Genomic DNA, 18,790 nt, shown 5'->3' with positions numbered 1-18,790 from the left:
TTCAACGTACAGAGTTCGCCTCCCATCAAACCTTCCAGATCAAATTCCAACTTTTCATCTCTGTTTTAAGGACTTCAGTGGCGGATTATGACTGGTCAGGTTAAAATCCGAAGCGGTTTTGTAATCAAATTCCGCATCATTAAATCGAATTATTGATGCGTTAGTGGCGGTGTGGAGTACTATTTTAGCAGTTTTCTAGTGGTGTTTCTCACTCGCTTCCCGTGCGTGTGGGATAAAAAGCTATCACCAAAGCAACTTAGATAGAATCATCCCTCGCTTTCGTGTATCATCCAGATTCTTATAGCCTAAACCAACGAGAGCCCAAAAAAAAAAAAAAAAAAACAACAAGAAAAACCTTCCCTTTTCTCTGTTTTGTTTTCTTTTCTTTCTCCCGAAGTCCACGTTTCACTTTTTAATCAGGTTCTATCTGTCTTGTTCCTCTCAGAAAACAAAAGCAGTGCTTCAGTCTTTTTAGAGTTGCAGCAAACAGCAGCAATGGAAAAAGAAATGTTTTGAGAGAAATTAAGGAAAAGCGGGAGAAGTGAGTGAGAGTAACTAACTATGAGTGCTCCACGGCGACGTCCGATTTCCACGCGCGGCCGTGGTGGTGCCCTACGCGCGCAGCCGCCGCCAACGCCGCCAATGCGAGAAGTTTACAACATAATCCCTGTCCACGACCTTCTAGCGGATCATCCATCCCTCAGATACCCTGAAGTACGCGCCGTCGGGGCGGCGCTGTTATCTCCGGCTTTAAACCTCCCGAAGCCACCGTTCATCACGTTGGAACCACACATGGACCTTATGGACTGGTTAGGCTACTCCTTCGGATTCCAAAGCGACAACGTTCGGAACCAAAGGGAACACCTCGTCCTCCACTTAGCCAACTCCCAAATGCGCCTCCAACCGCCTCCAACTAAACCCCACGAACTCGACCCTAACGTCCTCCGAAGATTCCGCAAGAAGTTACTCCAAAACTACACCTCCTGGTGCTCTTTCCTCGGCGTCAAATCCCACCTCCACCTCTCCGCTCGCCGTAGCAATAGCAACGACGTCACGCGCGAGCTCCTCTACGTTTCTCTGTACCTCCTAATCTGGGGAGAAGCCGCCAACCTCCGCTTCTGTCCTGAGCTCCTCTCTTACATTTACCATCACATGGCAATGGAATTAAACAAAGTTCTAGAAGAACACCTCGATGAATTTACCGGAAGGCCGTTCGTGCCTTCGATTTCAGGTAACTGTGCTTTCTTGAAATGTATTGTTATGCCGTTTTACCGAACGATAAAAACGGAAGTGGAGAGTAGTAGGAATGGAACGGCGCCGCATTCGGCTTGGAGGAACTACGATGACATAAATGAGTACTTTTGGAGTAAGAGGTGTTTTAAGAGTTTAAAATGGCCGATTGATTACGAGAGTAATTTCTTTGATACAGTAGAGAAATCTAAAAGAGTTGGGAAAACTGGGTTTGTTGAGCAACGATCGTTTTGGAATGTGTTTAGGAGTTTTGATCGGTTATGGATTCTGTTAATTCTATTTTTACAGGCTTCCATTATTGTTGCTTGGGCGGGAACGAAGTATCCGTGGGAAGCTTTGGAGGAAAGGGATGTTCAGGTGGAGTTGTTAACTGTTTTTATTACATGGGCCGGCCTCCGGTTTTTGCAATCTGTGCTTGATGCTGGGACTCAGTATAGTTTGGTTTCGAAGGAGACCTTGTGGCTTGGAATACGGATGGTGTTGAAGAGTGTGGTTGCTTTGACTTGGATTGTTGTATTTGGGGTTTTCTATGGGAGGATTTGGAGTCAGAAGAATGCTGATAGGAGATGGTCTTTTGAAGCAAACCAAAGGATTGTTACATTTCTTGAGGCTGTGTTTGTGTTTGTCATTCCAGAGTTGTTGTCATTGTTGTTTTTTGTGATTCCCTGGGTTAGGAATTGGATTGAAGGGTTGGATTGGGTGGTTATTTCTTGGTTGACGTGGTGGTTTCATACTTGGATTTTTGTTGGTCGTGGACTGAGGGAAGGTTTAGTTGATAATATCAGGTATACTTTGTTTTGGGTTGTGGTGTTAGTTTGGAAGTTCGCATTCAGTTATTTTCTTCAAATAAAGCCCCTGGTTGCTCCAACTAAGGCGCTTTTGAGTCTTTCAAATCTTAGCTATAATTGGCACCAGTTTTTTGGTAGTAGCAATAGAATTGCTGTTGTGTTGCTGTGGTTGCCTGTCGTTCTGATTTATTTTATAGATTTGCAAATCTGGTATTCGGTTTTTTCATCCTTTGTTGGTGCAACAATTGGGTTGTTTTCGCATTTGGGTGAAATCAGGAATATGGAGCAACTTAGGCTTAGGTTTCAGTTCTTTGCTAGTGCAATGCAATTTAATCTCATGCCAGAGGATCAGCTGCTAAGTCCCAAAGCAACACTGGTGAAGAAACTTCGTGATGCAATTCATCGAGTGAAGCTGAGATATGGACTTGGTCAGCCGTACAAGAAGATTGAATCAAGCCAAGTGGAAGCAACGAGGTTTGCCTTGATATGGAATGAAATAATTATTTCTTTGAGGGAGGAAGATCTCATTAGTGATAGAGAGGTTGAGCTCATGGAATTGCCACCTAATTGCTGGGAGATTAGGGTAATTCGCTGGCCATGTTTTCTCCTATGCAATGAGCTGCTTCTTGCTCTCAGCAAGGCAAAAGAGCTGGCAGATGCACCTGACTTGTGGCTTTGGTTGAAGATATGCAAGAATGAGTATGGGCGGTGTGCTGTTATTGAAGCTTATGATAGCGTCAAGTATTTGCTTCTTTGGGTTGTTAAATATGGCACTGAAGAGTATTCCATAGTCTTAAAATTGTTTCAGGAGATAGACTTCTACATGCAGAATGGAAAGTTAACTTCAGCATACAAGATGGATGTGCTGCAGCAAATTCATGGCAAGCTAGAATCCCTTGTTGATCTTCTGGTGGAACAGAAAAATGATCAGAGTCAGGCAGTAAATTTATTGCAGGCCCTTTATGAACTTTGCATTCGAGAATTTCCTAAGATGAAGAGGTCCATGGCCCAGTTGCGTGAGGAAGGTCTGGCACCTAGAAATCCGGCAACTGATGAAGGGCTGCTTTTCGAGAATGCTATCAAGTTTCCTGATGCTGAGGATGCTGATTTTCACAAGCAGCTAAGGCGTCTGCAAACAATTCTTACTTCTAAGGATTCAATGCATAATGTTCCTCTGAATCTGGAGGCACGGAGGCGAATTGCTTTCTTTAGCAACTCACTCTTTATGAACATGCCTCGTGCCTCTAATGTTGAGAAAATGATGGCTTTTAGTGTTCTAACTCCATACTATGATGAAGAAGTATTGTTTAAGAAAGGAATGCTTCAAGATGAGAATGAAGATGGCATTTCCACCTTGTTCTATCTTCAGAAAATCTATGAGGACGAGTGGAGAAATTTTACGGAACGGATGCACAGAGAAGGGATGGATGATGATGATGATATTTGGAAGACAAAGTTGAGGGATCTCCGTCTTTGGGCATCGTACAGAGGGCAGACATTATCCCGAACAGTTAGGGGAATGATGTATTACTATAGGGCTCTTAAGATGCTTTCCTTTCTTGATTCTGCATCTGAGATGGACATTCGAACGGGCTCACAAGAAATTGCTTCTCATCATTCATTAAACCAAAACCGTGGTTTGGTTGATGGTATTAGGCCGCCCACTCCAAAGAAACTTAGCCGAGCCATTAGCGGTGTACGTCTGTTGTTCAAGGGACATGAGTATGGATGTGCTTTGATGAAATTCACCTATGTAGTCACCTGCCAGTTGTATGGCCGGCAAAAGGCGAAAGGAGAGAGTCATGCTGAGGAAATTCTGTATCTGATGAAAAACAATGAAGCTCTTCGAGTTGCCTATGTAGATGAGGTTCAGTTAGAGAGAGACGAGGTTGAGTATTACTCTGTTCTTGTGAAGTACGACCAACAGCGGCAGGAGGAGGTAGAGATTTATCGAATTAGGTTGCCAGGGCCCTTGAAACTTGGGGAAGGAAAACCAGAGAACCAGAATCATGCAATAATATTTACTCGAGGTGATGCAATTCAGACCATTGACATGAATCAAGACAATTATTTTGAGGAGGCACTCAAGATGCGAAATTTGTTGGAGGAGTTCAAGACCAATTATGGTATTAGGAAGCCAACCATTTTGGGAGTTCGTGAGAATGTCTTCACAGGCTCAGTTTCCTCACTTGCATGGTTTATGTCTGCTCAGGAAACAAGTTTTGTGACCCTTGGGCAGCGTGTTCTAGCAAACCCTTTGAAGGTGAGAATGCACTATGGTCACCCAGATGTGTTTGATCGATTCTGGTTCTTGACTAGGGGTGGAATTAGCAAGGCTTCTAGAGTGATTAATATCAGTGAGGATATATTTGCTGGCTTCAATTGCACTCTGCGAGGTGGCAATGTAACACATCATGAATATATGCAGGTGGGTAAAGGAAGGGATGTGGGGTTGAATCAGATCTCTATGTTTGAGGCCAAGGTTGCCAGTGGCAATGGCGAGCAGGTGTTGAGCAGAGATGTCTACCGATTGGGTCATAGGTTGGACTTATTTCGGATGCTTTCTTTTTACTACACAACTGTAGGACACTACTTTAACACGATGATGGTGGTACTGACTGTTTATACATTTTTGTGGGGCCGCCTCTATCTTGCACTCAGTGGTGTTGAGAAGGAAGCCAAGAATAAGAGTATCAGCAATGAGGCTCTTGGAACAATCTTGAATCAGCAGTTTATAATACAGCTTGGTCTGTTCACTGCACTTCCAATGATTGTTGAGAATTGTCTTGAACATGGGTTTCTTACATCAATTTGGGACTTCTTGAAAATGCAGTTGCAGCTAGCATCATTCTTTTACACTTTCTCTATGGGGACACGAACCCATTTCTTTGGTCGGACCATCCTTCATGGGGGTGCTAAGTACCGAGCCACTGGGCGTGGTTTTGTGGTTGAGCACAAGAGCTTTGCTGAAAATTATAGACTTTACGCTCGAAGCCATTTTGTTAAGGCAATTGAACTTGGTGTTATTCTAGCAGTGTATGCTTCTTATAGCCCACTGGCTAAGGATACTTTTGTTTACATAGCTATGACCATTTCAAGTTGGTTCCTTGTGGTGTCATGGATAATGTCCCCTTTTGTGTTCAATCCTTCTGGCTTTGATTGGCTGAAGACAGTGTATGATTTTGATGATTTTATGAATTGGATATGGTGTAGAGGTGGTGTGTTTGCAGAAGCAGATAAGAGCTGGGAAATATGGTGGTATGAGGAACAAGACCATTTGAGAACAACAGGTCTCTGGGGAAAGCTATTAGAGATAATTTTAGACCTTCGTTTCTTCTTCTTCCAGTATGGTATTGTGTATCAGTTGGGCATTGCTGATAAAAGCACCCGTATAACTGTTTACCTGCTATCTTGGATATACGTGGTTGTGGCTGTTGGAATTTATGTGATTATAGCATATGCTCAAGACAAATATGCAGCAAAAAAGCACATCTACTATCGAGTAGTTCAGCTTGTAGTCACTATACTTACAGTACTTGTGATTGCCTTATTGCTGAACTTGACCAAATTTAAGTTTCTTGATCTTGTCACAAGTCTTCTGGCATTCATTCCTACAGGATGGGGTCTGATATCCATTGCCCTAGTGCTTAGACCTTTTCTGCAATCCACTGTGGTGTGGGAGACTGTAGTTTCCTTGGCACGGCTGTATGATATGTTGTTTGGAGTGATTGTCATAGCTCCTGTGGCATTGCTATCATGGTTGCCTGGATTCCAGTCCATGCAGACAAGAATCTTATTCAATGAGGCATTCAGCAGAGGTCTGCAGATATCTCGCATTATTTCTGGCAAAAAATCTACGGCATGATGTCAAGGTAACTCTTTGTCTCAAGTTCACTTTAAACATTTGCATTTTTTGTTCAACAATCTTTGTTCTGGCTGTGTAATATGGTTGGCTTGGGCCTTGGGTGGCATATTTGTTTTATTAACTGATGTTTGAACTCAAGTTGAATTTGCTGAAGTTGTCTTTCACACAAGCAAGCTGTGCTATGATTGACAAATATATTTGATTAATTTTATTCTGTATCCGACTGCCTGCTACTTAGATGACGGGTTCCTGATGCAGGCAGCTGCAAGGGCCCTGCATATTCTCTGCTTGCTTGAAATCTTATCATGGCATCACGTAGTGATTGGCAGGGGATGACTTTGGAGTAACCACATATATTATGGGGTATAGTTCTGTATAAATTGTATGAATAAAGTGTTGGATAAAAAAGCTGTTTATTTGTTTTGCTTTCTTATTGTGGTGGTATCTGAAACTGCATTGATTATGGAATCCAGATTTTCTTCCTTATGTTTTTGCAGAAAAGGAATCACCCAACCATGAATTGTTTCTTCTCTTATGCTTTGCCATGACCTTTTTACGCGGGGGAATAAGGAATCTTGATAGATTGGGGTTATGATTGGGTTGGTCATATCCAGCGTGATTCATTTACCTGAAGATTAGATATCTGGTTTTCATCTTGATTTCTTTCTATTGGAATGAGTATTTCTTTTTTTTTTGTTGGGTCTGTTGCTTTGGATGCTTACTTTTGCTTTTGTTTTGCATGAATCATCCTCTTCTTTTCTTATTCTCGAATCATTGATTAGCTCCTTTATATTCCTTTGGTTGTGCAGAGCTGTAATGCATTTTCAAATTATGAACCCTGAGCTGTCTCTTGGCTGTGTTTGTGATTGAGCAAAATCACTGACTGGAAACGCTATTGAAATCATTGAAAAAGAGGCAGAGCTTGAAGCTTGATTGAATCAAATATCAGAAGTAATGAAATTGCACAAACATGCAATGGTCTTCTCACTCGTGCTAAATGGTTATTCATCCTTGCAGGCTGAGGACGAAATATTCAATAAGCTAAACTTCCCCTCCCTATTGACCTTACTAAGTTGTTGTCTGGAAAGAAAATCCAATGAAGGGTCAAAAACTTTGTACAGTATTATTTCATATAATGAGTTTTTATGAGTTCATAAAGCTGCAAAACAGTTAAAAATAAGCCTTCTTGCAGGGCCTTTGTTGGTGCATTCATCAACAGAAGGCTTCACGAGATACAAATCAGCTTCGCAAACTTTTGACTATATGCAAATGATATTGATTCAACATATTTTTCAATTTCACTCTTTGACCTCCATAACTTGATACCAAGACTGGGAAGCAGAAGAAATCAAAGAAGAGGCACATGGAAAATAAAGCCCATAGCTATTGAACATGATGTCATAAAAGAGTATACTGTATTTGATTCTGAAAAAATTTTCTGAGTATCACAAGCTTTAAAAGTTTTTCTGAACGGATTCACCTTGCAGTTCCACACCAATTTCTACAGGCACTTTTTCGTATACAGCATCCTCTCTAAACCGTTTAGGTAGAAAACAGTGACCCCCATATCGCTGCTGCAAGAAGATGAAGATAGCAAAGAGCAAACCTCCACAAGGGATTATGATATCCCAGGCAGTGGAAAAGAAATCCATTTTATGGTTCGCATATATATATGATAAACCAAGATATCCTGAAGAACTGTGAGCTCTGTAAAGATCATATGCATGAGGCAACAAATGGACCATGGTGGTTCCTATGTAAAATGAAGCAGCAAGAGCCTTTTCATTGGATTTAGACAACACGTTGAACACTACCTGTGGAAGCAAAAACCCATCAAAGACCAAACCGCCATAAGATTTAAGGTCACTCCAGAAAGAATATTGCTGGTAAAAATGCTGCTGAAGTGTCATATGAAGACCATTTCGGTGTGGTTGTAGAAATGGACTCTGGCGGGAATTCTTCCATTGGTGCACTAACCAAGCAATCAATCCCCCACTTACATACAAAGGAAGTGATACTAATAAAACCTTTTTCTCTGCATCCCATAAGCCCTTTTGGCTTTCATTGCCTTGTCTTACAGACCATGTGAGTTGGAGAAGACGAAACTGCAAAAGAAAAGCTACCATTGTTACTGCCCTTACTATTATTTCATTTACTTCAAGCCATCCACCACTCTCAAGAAAAGCATTCTGTTGATTACGGTTTGTTACAAACAAGGCTTCGAAGTTCAGCAATAGAGGAATCATGTGCCCCAAAGTAAGAACAATGAGCATCACCACAGAAATGAAGGGAAGCACTTCTGGGTGTTTCTTCACATGAAAAAGCTGCAATCCAACAAAAATACATGCAAGTGTATTGGAAATCAGAACCATGGTAATCTCCAGATCTATTCTCCAAATGGATTCTTTAGCCTGTCTGGTGTAGAATGATTTTGAAGACAAATTAATGGGTTCAAAATAAAGAGGGTCTGACTTGGCCCGTGTGCTTTCAATAGTTCCCTTAACACGATATATTTCTGCAGCATTTACTGGAGAAAATTGGACAGTAACCACCACATCACAGTCCAGTAAACCATTTTCTATCAAAATTTGATTATAGTATCTTACATGTTTACATCCTACCATGCACAGAACACCAGTATCTCTATCATATATTCCCTCAGCAGAAATTTCAACTACTCTGGACAAGGCAGGAGCATTACTGGACTGGTATGTGTAGCTAATCTGATAGCTGATATTCAATAGCCTGCTGTCATTATTGCTCAAATGAACTGCTAACGGCAAAGGCCCATAACGCTGATGCTTATATAGCTGATCATCCACAAACAGCGGGTTTGCAAAACCCCATGCTGATTCTCCTTTACTATCTGTCACCAACATGTCAAATCTCATGTCTATTGAATCGCCATCAGGATATGTCTTTCCCTTGTGTTTAGCAATATTTTTACTCGCACAAGATCTTCTAGCACTATCAACCTCTGTATACTCATATTTTAAACCCAGAACACTCTTGAACCCAGGTGATACTTCCCAAATACTCCTGAACCTAATCATGCCAAAGTAACTCGGATCATCCTCACTTTTATCACTCCAAAGTTTCCCCACAAGTGAATACCTATTTCTAAGAGACAAAACCTTGGGGTATCTTAAGCTAAACTTAATAGAACAATCACCAACAAATGCTCTAGTCAAAGAATCCCTGAAATTCAAAACTCGACAAGCAATACCACAGACCTTATTCTTCTTCTCATCCCATGTTCCCTCACCAATCAACGTTGTATTAGGATCAAAAGGGAATAAAGTATGCATTCTACTTGAGTTATGAAACCCCAACAAAATCTGCATTTTCCCCTTATCCACACACTTAAGCTGTCTAAAGAACATGAAGCTTGGAACATATTTAACATCCTTAAAAACCGAAGCACAACTAGCTTTATCACAATCCTTCCCATAGTCCAACTCAAACCTAATCGTACGTTCAACAATTGCTGAACAAACTCCACCATCATTTTCGCTAACATCCAAATTCTCTCCCTCACCTTCAACCTCACTTAAACAAGAACTTCCCTTTCCGTTCTCAACCAAACTAAACTCATAATTCTCAAAACTCCTCCTCACACCCAATAAGGAAACCGGCTCAAAGTAACTCAAACTATGTTCAGAATCTAAACATTCCAAAACCCCAGAAATTAAACTTCCAAAAACATTAAAATTATTCGAATAATTGAGCTTAAGAACAACATTAAAAGTCCGATATCTACCTGCATTCCCGTTACTTACCCCTGATCCAACCATACAAAGCCTTCCAGCCGATTCCGACCAATACCCACTTAGCGAAAAACTCGGCGTTCCTCTCCCGATCACTGGAATTCTCGGTCCCCTGATCCGAAACTTCCGCCGTAATCCACGGTGGGGGTTTAAGAGACTGTCATTGGAAGAAGAAACGAAAAAGGATCTGGGAATTTGTAGACCGAGCTTGCCTTGAATTTTATAAATTTGGGTTGTATTATTATAGAGGGTGTTGTGAAAATACTGAGCGTAAAAGGCAGCAGCTTTGGGAGCATCGGCGGCGATATTTGATTGGAAAAAAAAGGAGTCTCCGCCGGTGAAATAACCGATTCTGAAATCGAGGTTGTTAGCGGTGGAGCTGGGAAAAAGAGTGGTGGGCTCCACAGGGGATTCCGGGACGACGTCATTGCAGTATTTGGAGTATTCAGGCGGGGCCTGAGTAGGGAATAGAGAGGCAGTTTTTGGGATTTGAAGGAGGAAAAAGAAAGCTAAGAAGAGGCAGAAAGAACTTGAAGGGAAATCACAGATTTTTGAAGGGTTTTTTGGGTAGAAACGAGGAGGTTTTGGCGGCTTCATTGCGGGCCGGTCTGGGAATGGAGAACAAAAGGTGTCGGAATCGGTGAAGAAGTTGTGTCGGTCAGGAATTTAAAGGTGTATACATTTAAGGGCACGTTTGGCAAGTTATTATTAGTACTAAAGATATTCTATTAGCAAATTTATCGTAATAAATCAAATGATTTACTACCATATTCTTCTCGAATTCAATACCTTTTATATGTCCAAGAAACAACCACAAGTATTAGGAGTTTTATTTTGATATATAAACACAAGATTTAATGACAAAATTCCAGAAAATTTGAGTTTAGTCACCCTCCACCATTATTACTAGGACATGATGTTTACGGTGGAACTCCCTGATGGCCTGTTGGCTCTGCAAACAAAAACGTGCGACAGGCCCAAATGATTAGTGAAAATGAAATGCTATGACTTAAAGAGGGCAAAGCATGCAGAGGAGAGCTAGAGGTAGAAATTTTGTCACGTTTCAGCCACACCCATCCAGGGACCTCTGTCGTGTTCCAGTCCTTCCAATTATGTTCCAGACAAGATATAGCAAATGCACAATAAAAGAAGTTTTTTCCCAACCTCAGCAGCTGACCTTGAATATTGTCAGACACATAAAACTTGAAGAAGTATGAAGCAAACCAATCCGATCATCACTTTCATATTACACAATCTTATTATCTACAAACAGTTTTGTACAGCCGTAGCACAAGCCTGTTCAGCATGGCTTCCGACTGTAATAGACAAGAGGTAAACATTACAATCTTTCACCAAGCACAACCCAATATTATACAGAGCTTTTTTTCTTTATTGGAATCTTTTATTCGGTTTTGTTTTTGAATTCCTGCGAGGAATATTATACAAAGCTATTCACATGATAGCAATTTTTCGTAATGTACATTTGTGTCTTACTTGCACCTCAGCAGCACATTCACTTCTCCAGCCCACAGAATTGGCTGCAATCAGTTCCCTGATCTGAAAATGCCTCCACAAGCTTTGGATAAAGCTTAGCGAGCATAATTTTGAACCCAGTAGAACTTCCTTTCAGGTTTTCATCATGCCCATTTCCGCCACATTCAAGAGCACGTCCTATCGGCACACCTTCCATGTATGCATTGCAAGCCAAGAGAATATTTTCAGCGCATCTACTGAAGTGCTCCCTGACAAGTGCCTCAAAATGCTGCAGCAGCACAACAACAAACAGTAGCGTAAACAATTTGAGGATTTAACCAAAACTAGTTACAACTGTCAATTCATAGCTAAGGTATAATATGTTTAGTGCTATCAGGAAAATACACTGATTCTGGGCATTTCATGCCAGTCAACTTCAATGGATTCATCCTGATATTAACAAATCCATTTTGATTTGTAACATATTTCATATGATATTTACATGTCTAATGAGATCGTAGTCATTAGAAACAATTATGGTATCAAAGAAACAGCCTTCTACTTTTCAAAAAAAAGAAAAAAGAAACAGCCTTCTATGATTTTTGTCTGTTCTGGCAGAGACAAAATATGGAGCAGACAATATGATGAATTTTCTTTCATTCTTCTGAAAGGGAAAAACATAAACATTTAAGCACCAATTTATACTCTAAAGAATATTTACAAACTCATCAGTCACGAGATGGCGTCAGTCTTTCATGTAACATTTAAGTGATGTTCAAAGCTAATTATCATAACTGCTTCAACAAATGCAAATGACGGAGCTGCAAGATGTTTAAATTATGAAATTTTACCTTGGGTGGCTTGCGGAGTATATAAAGCATAGACTGGCAGGTGACAAGGAATGCATTTTCATTGTAGCTCACTGAGTTTGTCTCCCCCTCAGCTCTTCCCAACTGTTTATCATATCCAGCCTCATTGAAATAAGGTTTCTCATTCAGCACGAGAGCCTGGAGGGACAGAAGAACTTGCAGAATAGTGGAGCTTCCAGGATTCCACACCTCGGTTCCTGAACCTGTCCATGTATTTAGAAGGCTCAAGCAAACCTTCCCTGATTCATACAAATTGGGGTTAAGGCGGAGCCCCCCTGAATGGTAATGCACCAACTGCAAAAATTTATGACAAATATAGACTTCATAAGATTTTTTTTACGTATAGTAACATTTTCATGATTTGACATGAACACTTGTATTTATTCAGATATCAGTTTTTACAAAGACCACGAATTGGAAACCCCCCATTTTCTTAAATGAAATAGCCATAAATACTTCATTGCATTGGAATAGATAGGAGTCAAAGATCAATATTCTCTTGCCATTATAGAGTTCTGCAGCAACTACTTTTCTTTTTTTTTTTTTTTAAAGGCAATTCTATAATTAGTAGCACCATGGACGTAAAACTTACAGGTGGTTCATACGGATACTCTGGTGGAAGAAATATGTCAAAAAGGAACAGCCCATCATGGTAGGGTGTTCCAGGGGCACCAACAAGGGCTGCTCGAAGTAGATTAATCCTTTCCTCACAAACACGGACATAGATAGTTTCTGCTCAGGTCAAAAATGGTCACATGAAAAATAGCGACTGGCTTAAATTGAATGAGAGGTATCCAACAGAAAGAGGACCAGAGCATCAATAAATGTAACACATAAATCAGTGTAAGAGTAAAATAAAGTGCTAACCAGGAAGGTTTTTCTCTAGAATACTCCATTCTTGCTGAACCTTCTTCAGCCAATTTCTTTTCACCTAGAAGTGGGGACAAGGATAGAAACTAAAAGGATTATGCAGACTGTTTGAACAACTCATGGTATTTTTAAGAGTCAATTAAGTCATGTTTCTAACCTGAGACACAGCCAACACCTTGCTTTCACCAAGAAAGTGGTGATCTGAGCAATCACTAACCATATCAAACTGCCTAAATTGATGTGAAGTCTCACTGGGTCTTGGCATCATACTACCTTTGTTTTCTTCAATCTCTTCAACTTCCTGATTTATGTTTGTTGTTTCAAATGTCTGCAACTCACTCAGATCTAGCTCAGCACAGTGATTGCAAGTTTCCAATACTTCTTTCTCAAAGAGTATGCCAATTTCTTTGGCATCATGAGGCATACAACCAGATGAATTTTGGCTTAACAGTGATCTGGAACCAAGGGAACCTAGGATGCTAGAAGCAATGCTTGAGAAAAATCCAATAGCAGCTTGCGGATGGAAGAAGGAAGTAGGCATCCATGAGAACTTTTTTCCAATTTCATCAGTACCATCAAAACTCAACAAATCCTGAGAATAAAATCACAGTCCCTATTTAGTTTGGTGAGGCACATCATAAAAGATTTTTCATGTTGTCAAATTATTTGAAGTTTAAAAAGTACTTTCATTTTAAGACATGATTCCACTGTCCCTCATAAGAATTTGGGTTTGCAAGGCTGCTATGATGATTCAAGTTCCATGCAAGTTATCAGCAATCAAACCAAGATCTCATGAAAACTGAATGTATTTGAACTCAGTAAGAGTCCTAACTAGTACTGTACATTTCTTTAACTATTCAAGGACATGAGCTGAATTCTACAAATTGCTAACAGAAAAGTCCTATATGTCTTGGTAGAAATCCTGCATAATTCACAAGATTTGAATTGCAGACTTAAAACCTTAAGCCTCATTTAATCAACAAATTTTTCTACCTTCTCCATGCATATTTTACATAGAATTTGACTAATTTAATCACAGGGTTTCAACATAAATTTGGGAGTACACCTGCAAACAACCAGATGTCAACTTACAAATCAAGAGAAAACTTATGCACAAAAAACACAAGTGAAAAAAAGGGAAAGAAAACTGGATTTACCTTTCCTGTGTGGCTATTAGACTGCGTCTCAGGCACTGGCATCTCTTGACTGAAAACCTCGGCATTTTCTTCATAGAGAACAGGGGTTGTGGCTGAAACTTCATATTTATCAATATGGTAAATTTCATAAGGTGCAACCTGTAACAAAGTTTAATGACAAGTTCAAAGGAAGGCAAATCTGTGACTACTCTCATAAGCGACACAAAGAATATGTAATCAACTAAAATGAGTTTTACAAGTTCATGGATTTTGGTTGAAGGATGTAATACTAAACTCAAAAGCAGCTAAATCCTAACCTAGAAGCATTAACTTAATTAAAAAATATATGTATATGATTCATATCATGGAATAAGGATGAATAAGATTCAAACCTTTGTTGGAATACCAGAAGCCCATTTCACCTCCACATCCCCATCTTTAAATCCGATGACAATGCCAATACAGGATAGACAATATGTACTGGGATACTTCTTCTGATCCCAATTACAGTTCTTGCCTTTCAAAGCAGCTTCTGTACCCAAACCAGTTTCTAAGATTACATGACCTTTATCAGCTTGATCACCAAACTGGTTCTGAACCACCTTAAACACGATATCACCATAACAGTAACAGTAGTCTGGGTGCTCAACAAGTTCATAAGCACTACAAGTTTCCTCCATCAGCTCCCCACCCAAACCATTTACTTCATTCAAAACCATATTTCTCCACTGTACCTTAACTGTTCGTTCCTTTGCATCCACACCACGCACCACACCCCATCTTTGACTATTGCCATTGGTTTCCTTTTCCAGGACAAACTGATCAGGCCAAAATTCATGCCCATTTGCAACACCAACAGGAAGTACAGTCTGTGAATCTAATCCCAAACCACAGGTACCATCTTGCCACACAACATCAACCTTGGTCCTAGTCTTCACGATAACAAAAATTTCCTCCAATCTTGAACCCAGGTTTCCCCTTTTAAATCCTTTTTCTAATTTCCAGTTACCTTTATTTAAATCATGAGTTGATGCATGGAAAAAATGTTCAGTAGTCCCCTTGCAGTTGGCGAGACACCAATCACCGAGCTGCCAATTTGCATGGGAAAAACATGACAACAAAGTCAAGTTTTTTGCCTCCTGCAAACGTGAGGGAGGGGAGGCACTCAAATCATGAGCAACTTGAGCAGAGGAAATCCAATCAACATAGACCAAACCTGCATCCACTCCACAAATGGTTCCTTCCTCATGATTTCCCCTCCAGGTACCACATAACCATCTAGTTGATCTAGAAAAATCTGAAGGCACAACCTGCACTCTCTGTCCTGGATAATATGGATATTGTGAGTCATCAATTATGTTGGGAGAAATAGGCACAAGCTTCTCATGATCCACTGCAGTGACCTCGCACTTTGACCCATCATCAAAGACAATTGAGACACTGTCAACTACTTTATCCACCCTTCCTATCCAAGTTGCATTAACCACATAATCCCCAACTGAAATGGATCGTAGCTTCAAAAGCTTTTTGGAATTCACATCTTTTATGATTTTCCCAAGAGCATTTTCAAGGTCAACAAACATATTAATATTGGTTACTCTACCCATCTGCCCAGATGGGTCTGTTACAGAGCGCACAATGTCCCCATGCATGAACCCCCTCTCAAATGAGAGAAAGTCATCAATTTTTCCAATGCTTTCCTCCAGACTTGATAGAATGCTCTGAGCCTGGCCGCCATACAGAAAGTCAATTTCCTCCTGTTCCTCACTACTGCCACTTTCACTAAATCTTTCCCAGTCAGAATCGGTAAGGAGCACATCCATTTTTCAGTGCCTAAGAGAAGATATATTTTCAACTTAGTTCAGCATAAAATCCATATGAAGGAGTTATAATTTAGCAGGAAGAAAAAGATGCAGTTAAGCACTTTCAGGCAAGATTCTGACCTCAGTAATAAAAATAATGTTTTCTGGTGTGAAATTTGCTTTCAAACCTTTGATATCTTCAAAAGCAGGATCTTTGCTAGACAGTAAATATCACAAAAGATAGTGTATGCACCTGTGAATGTATGGAAGCTTTAGTTTAAAACAGATAAGGCAATATGAAATCGGTCATCAACTGTCTCACTTAATTACAACAATTTGTGTTAATCTATAGTTTTGTTTCGTTTTTGTACAAATGCTATAATTAGGGACAGAAGACATACCAGTAACTTCACTCCTGCTTGAACAAACTGAATCCAAGATAAGCCAGCCCTGATTTATCTTAAGCTCTCAAGTCTAAATAGATATTGTAATAGGGATGGTAAGTTAATAGTCAATCCCAAAAGAGGACACAGCCAAGGATATGACTATAGTTTTCTGTTAGAATCTACTACTTGAAATAGTGAGTCATGTATCCTGAAGAGGATATTTTGACTCAAATGCCAAAGGAGATTTGCCCTAAAGGGACGGTGGAGACAACAAAGGACTCCAAATGCCAAAGGAGATTTGCCCAAATGAACAGGAGGTTACACTGGAGAAAACTTCCAGAGGAGATTTCTCACACAAGTAACAAGGAGGTAAACTTGCCAGGTGTTTTATTTGAAGGTCAGAGTGAAGTTCCTAGCATGGAAGGAGATCCCCAGAGCAAGAGCTGCAAATGATGATAATAAACACTCTCCCCTTAGGAAGTCCACCTGACCAAAGGAAATTTTTACAATTTTTGCCAAAGGAGATTTGCCCAACAGAGCTGAAAGTTCTCAAATAAATATGTTTCTAAATTCTGAAAGAATTGTTTCTTTCAGAAACAAAGTCTTGATGCCAAAGGAGATATGCCCCAATAGTAAAGCTGAAGCTTCTGCCTATTCCTCCGCTACAGCAGATCTGTCTCATGAAGAGTTCAACTAAATCGGACAGAGATCAGCCACACACAATCCAGCCAACACAAACAAAAGCTTGATTTTTGGTGTCTGTGGAATGCTGCCTATCAAATAATGTCTTGAAAAAATTTAGCTGAACAATGGCTTTTCCTCACTGAAACTCATCAGTGCTTCTCTAAGCCATTTAACATGTCCACCAAACCTTCACAACAACAACAACCAACCAACAAAATCTATTAAGATTCTTTAATATAGAGAAATTATAAAAGCAGAAAAATGCAGTTTCTATAGTTCCATCACTTTCTCCAAAGTAAATAAAAATAATAATAAAAAAGGTTGAGAGAATATATATACAGATTAATTAAGAACAACATAAAAAAGGTAGATGCAAGAATGTAAGAGATATATACATTAGTTAATTTAAAGCATATAAAAAGCATAGCATCTATACCTAGATATAATTTTTCATCACTACGATGAACTAACTTGTTGATTAGAAGAAAGAGATTTCATATGATCCCATTTGTTTTCAAATTTTGCCACTTAACAAATTTTCTTTGCATACAAACACATTAAAAATAAAAAATTGAATAAACAGTTAATTTCTTCCCATGAAAGCACTACAAGACACAGAGGATTCAGTTGATAAAAACAAAAATTTACAGCAACCATCAATTTCTACGTGGACTTTTTTGCATACAGGGGACATAGAAATTAAACAAGTACAACCTTGAATTAAATAAACAAAGTTCAAATTCTATCAAAATTTAACAAATAACCAAAAGAGTTTAAATTATAAAAGACTACTAAACCATGAGAAAAACAGATCATATGAGACCTTCATGTATTTCTAGAAAAGGATAGAATCAAAGAAACAAAAGAGTGAAAAGAGTTAACATTACAAAGGAAAGAAAAGAAGCTTACCATTTGCCGCTTCTAAATACGAGTAAAGCCATAACTCCCAATGAAAGAAAAGCGACCAATCAGAAACTGTAAGTAAACTGATCAAACCAAATCAACTCCGAAAACGACTTATAATCCATTTCCCGAAACCTCTTCTCTTTCCCTTTTTTTTTTTTTTTAATTCTCCCTTCAATTTCACTTCCCCGACGACTTTCTTTTCTCGTTGCTTCTTTCTCTTTCCAGAGACCTCCAAAACGATATAACCAGAGAGCCGGGAAAGAAAAGAAAAGAAAAGAAAAAAGACGGGGAAGTTCAGAGAGGCTCGGCTCCTCTCTGAATCCCGACAATCACGACGCCATTAACAAAGCTTGAAAACATTGCACAGTAACAAAGAAGAACTCCCTTTCGCTCTCTCTCTCTCTCTCTCTCTCTCACGCGTGTTTCCGTTGGGAAAGACTTGTTGAACGTTGAAGGAAGGAGTCGTTGCAGTGATTTTCTGAGCTTTCGTTTCGCGTCGGATTCGATTTATATTTATGGAATGCTTACAGCAAAGAATATACACGGTATCTGAATTATACTGTACTCACATGACTAAACTTAGTCAGTACCCGAAATTACATTTCTACCCCTCCATTTTTCTCTTTTTCACAATTAAACCCATATTTGTTAATTAAGATATTAAACCTATTGAACTTTTTCAAAAAGTTATTGTTTAGTTTCTTATGTTTACGTGGCAACATAAAACCCCCCTGCCTCTCCAATTATCTTGCTAATTAATGCAACATTTTTAAGGTTGGAATATAATTTGTTCCACGTGTGAGCCTTTAATTCCAATAATTTCATCCATTTATCTCCAGGGAATTATTATGGGGTTATCGGCACGCACATGTTAGCTTAATCAGGAAAGTAACATAAGAATATTCTGGGTATATGTCACTAACAGGATTCTGCTATACAAAAAAATAGAACAACATTTTTTGCTGCAAAAATTGGTTTAAGATCTGCTTTGGT

The 18,790-nt window shown here is 39.5% G+C and overlaps 3 protein-coding genes and 1 non-coding gene across 5 annotated transcripts; 2 read left to right on the top strand and 2 right to left on the bottom strand.

Moving 5' to 3' along the window:
* The first annotated feature begins 72 nt into the window (after window positions 1–72).
* Window positions 73–7,062, top strand: GSL1 (glucan synthase-like 1). Of its 2 annotated transcripts, XR_001928478.2 has the most exons (3): window positions 73–5,911; window positions 6,402–6,550; window positions 6,714–7,062. XR_001928478.2 is itself a non-coding variant. In XM_007025565.3 (2 exons), the coding sequence occupies exon 1, from the start codon at window positions 562–564 to the stop codon at window positions 5,902–5,904; it is 5,343 nt and encodes a 1,780-aa protein (XP_007025627.3). In that variant the 5' UTR covers window positions 75–561; the 3' UTR covers window positions 5,905–5,911; window positions 6,714–7,062. The 2 variants fall into 2 exon arrangements, 1 of the variants encoding a protein (XP_007025627.3); XM_007025565.3 differs by lacking the exon at window positions 6,402–6,550 and having other exon boundaries at window positions 75–5,911.
* LOC148762271 (small nucleolar RNA J33) lies at window positions 3,551–3,628 on the top strand. Its single transcript, XR_016027312.1, has one exon. It is a non-coding gene; the product is annotated as a small nucleolar RNA J33 (small nucleolar RNA).
* LOC18596851 (DUF2921 family protein, putative (DUF2921)) lies at window positions 7,002–10,985 on the bottom strand. The gene is given in 2 exon segments (XM_007025564.3): window positions 7,002–10,623; window positions 10,849–10,985. A coding segment is annotated over 1 exon segment (2,919 nt). The 5' UTR covers window positions 10,269–10,623; window positions 10,849–10,985; the 3' UTR covers window positions 7,002–7,349.
* Window positions 10,884–18,321, bottom strand: PHO2 (phosphate 2). The gene is made up of 10 exons (XM_007025561.3): window positions 17,801–18,321; window positions 16,223–17,078; window positions 15,963–16,074; window positions 14,412–15,852; window positions 14,041–14,178; window positions 13,041–13,475; window positions 12,881–12,944; window positions 12,606–12,745; window positions 11,996–12,307; window positions 10,884–11,433 (listed from the first exon to the last, which is right to left on the bottom strand). The coding sequence occupies exons 4-10, from the start codon at window positions 15,840–15,842 to the stop codon at window positions 11,185–11,187; spliced, it is 2,769 nt and encodes a 922-aa protein (XP_007025623.3). The 5' UTR covers window positions 15,843–15,852; window positions 15,963–16,074; window positions 16,223–17,078; window positions 17,801–18,321; the 3' UTR covers window positions 10,884–11,184.
* Window positions 18,322–18,790: the final 469 nt, after the last annotated feature.

Source organism: Theobroma cacao, chromosome 6 (assembly GCF_053813885.1).
Source record: "Theobroma cacao isolate CCN51 chromosome 6, ASM5381388v1, whole genome shotgun sequence".
NCBI classification, from domain to species: Eukaryota; Viridiplantae; Streptophyta; class Magnoliopsida; order Malvales; family Malvaceae; genus Theobroma; species Theobroma cacao.
The sequence above is the reverse complement of the archived record's forward strand: the minus strand, read 5'-3'. Positions and strand labels throughout refer to the sequence as shown.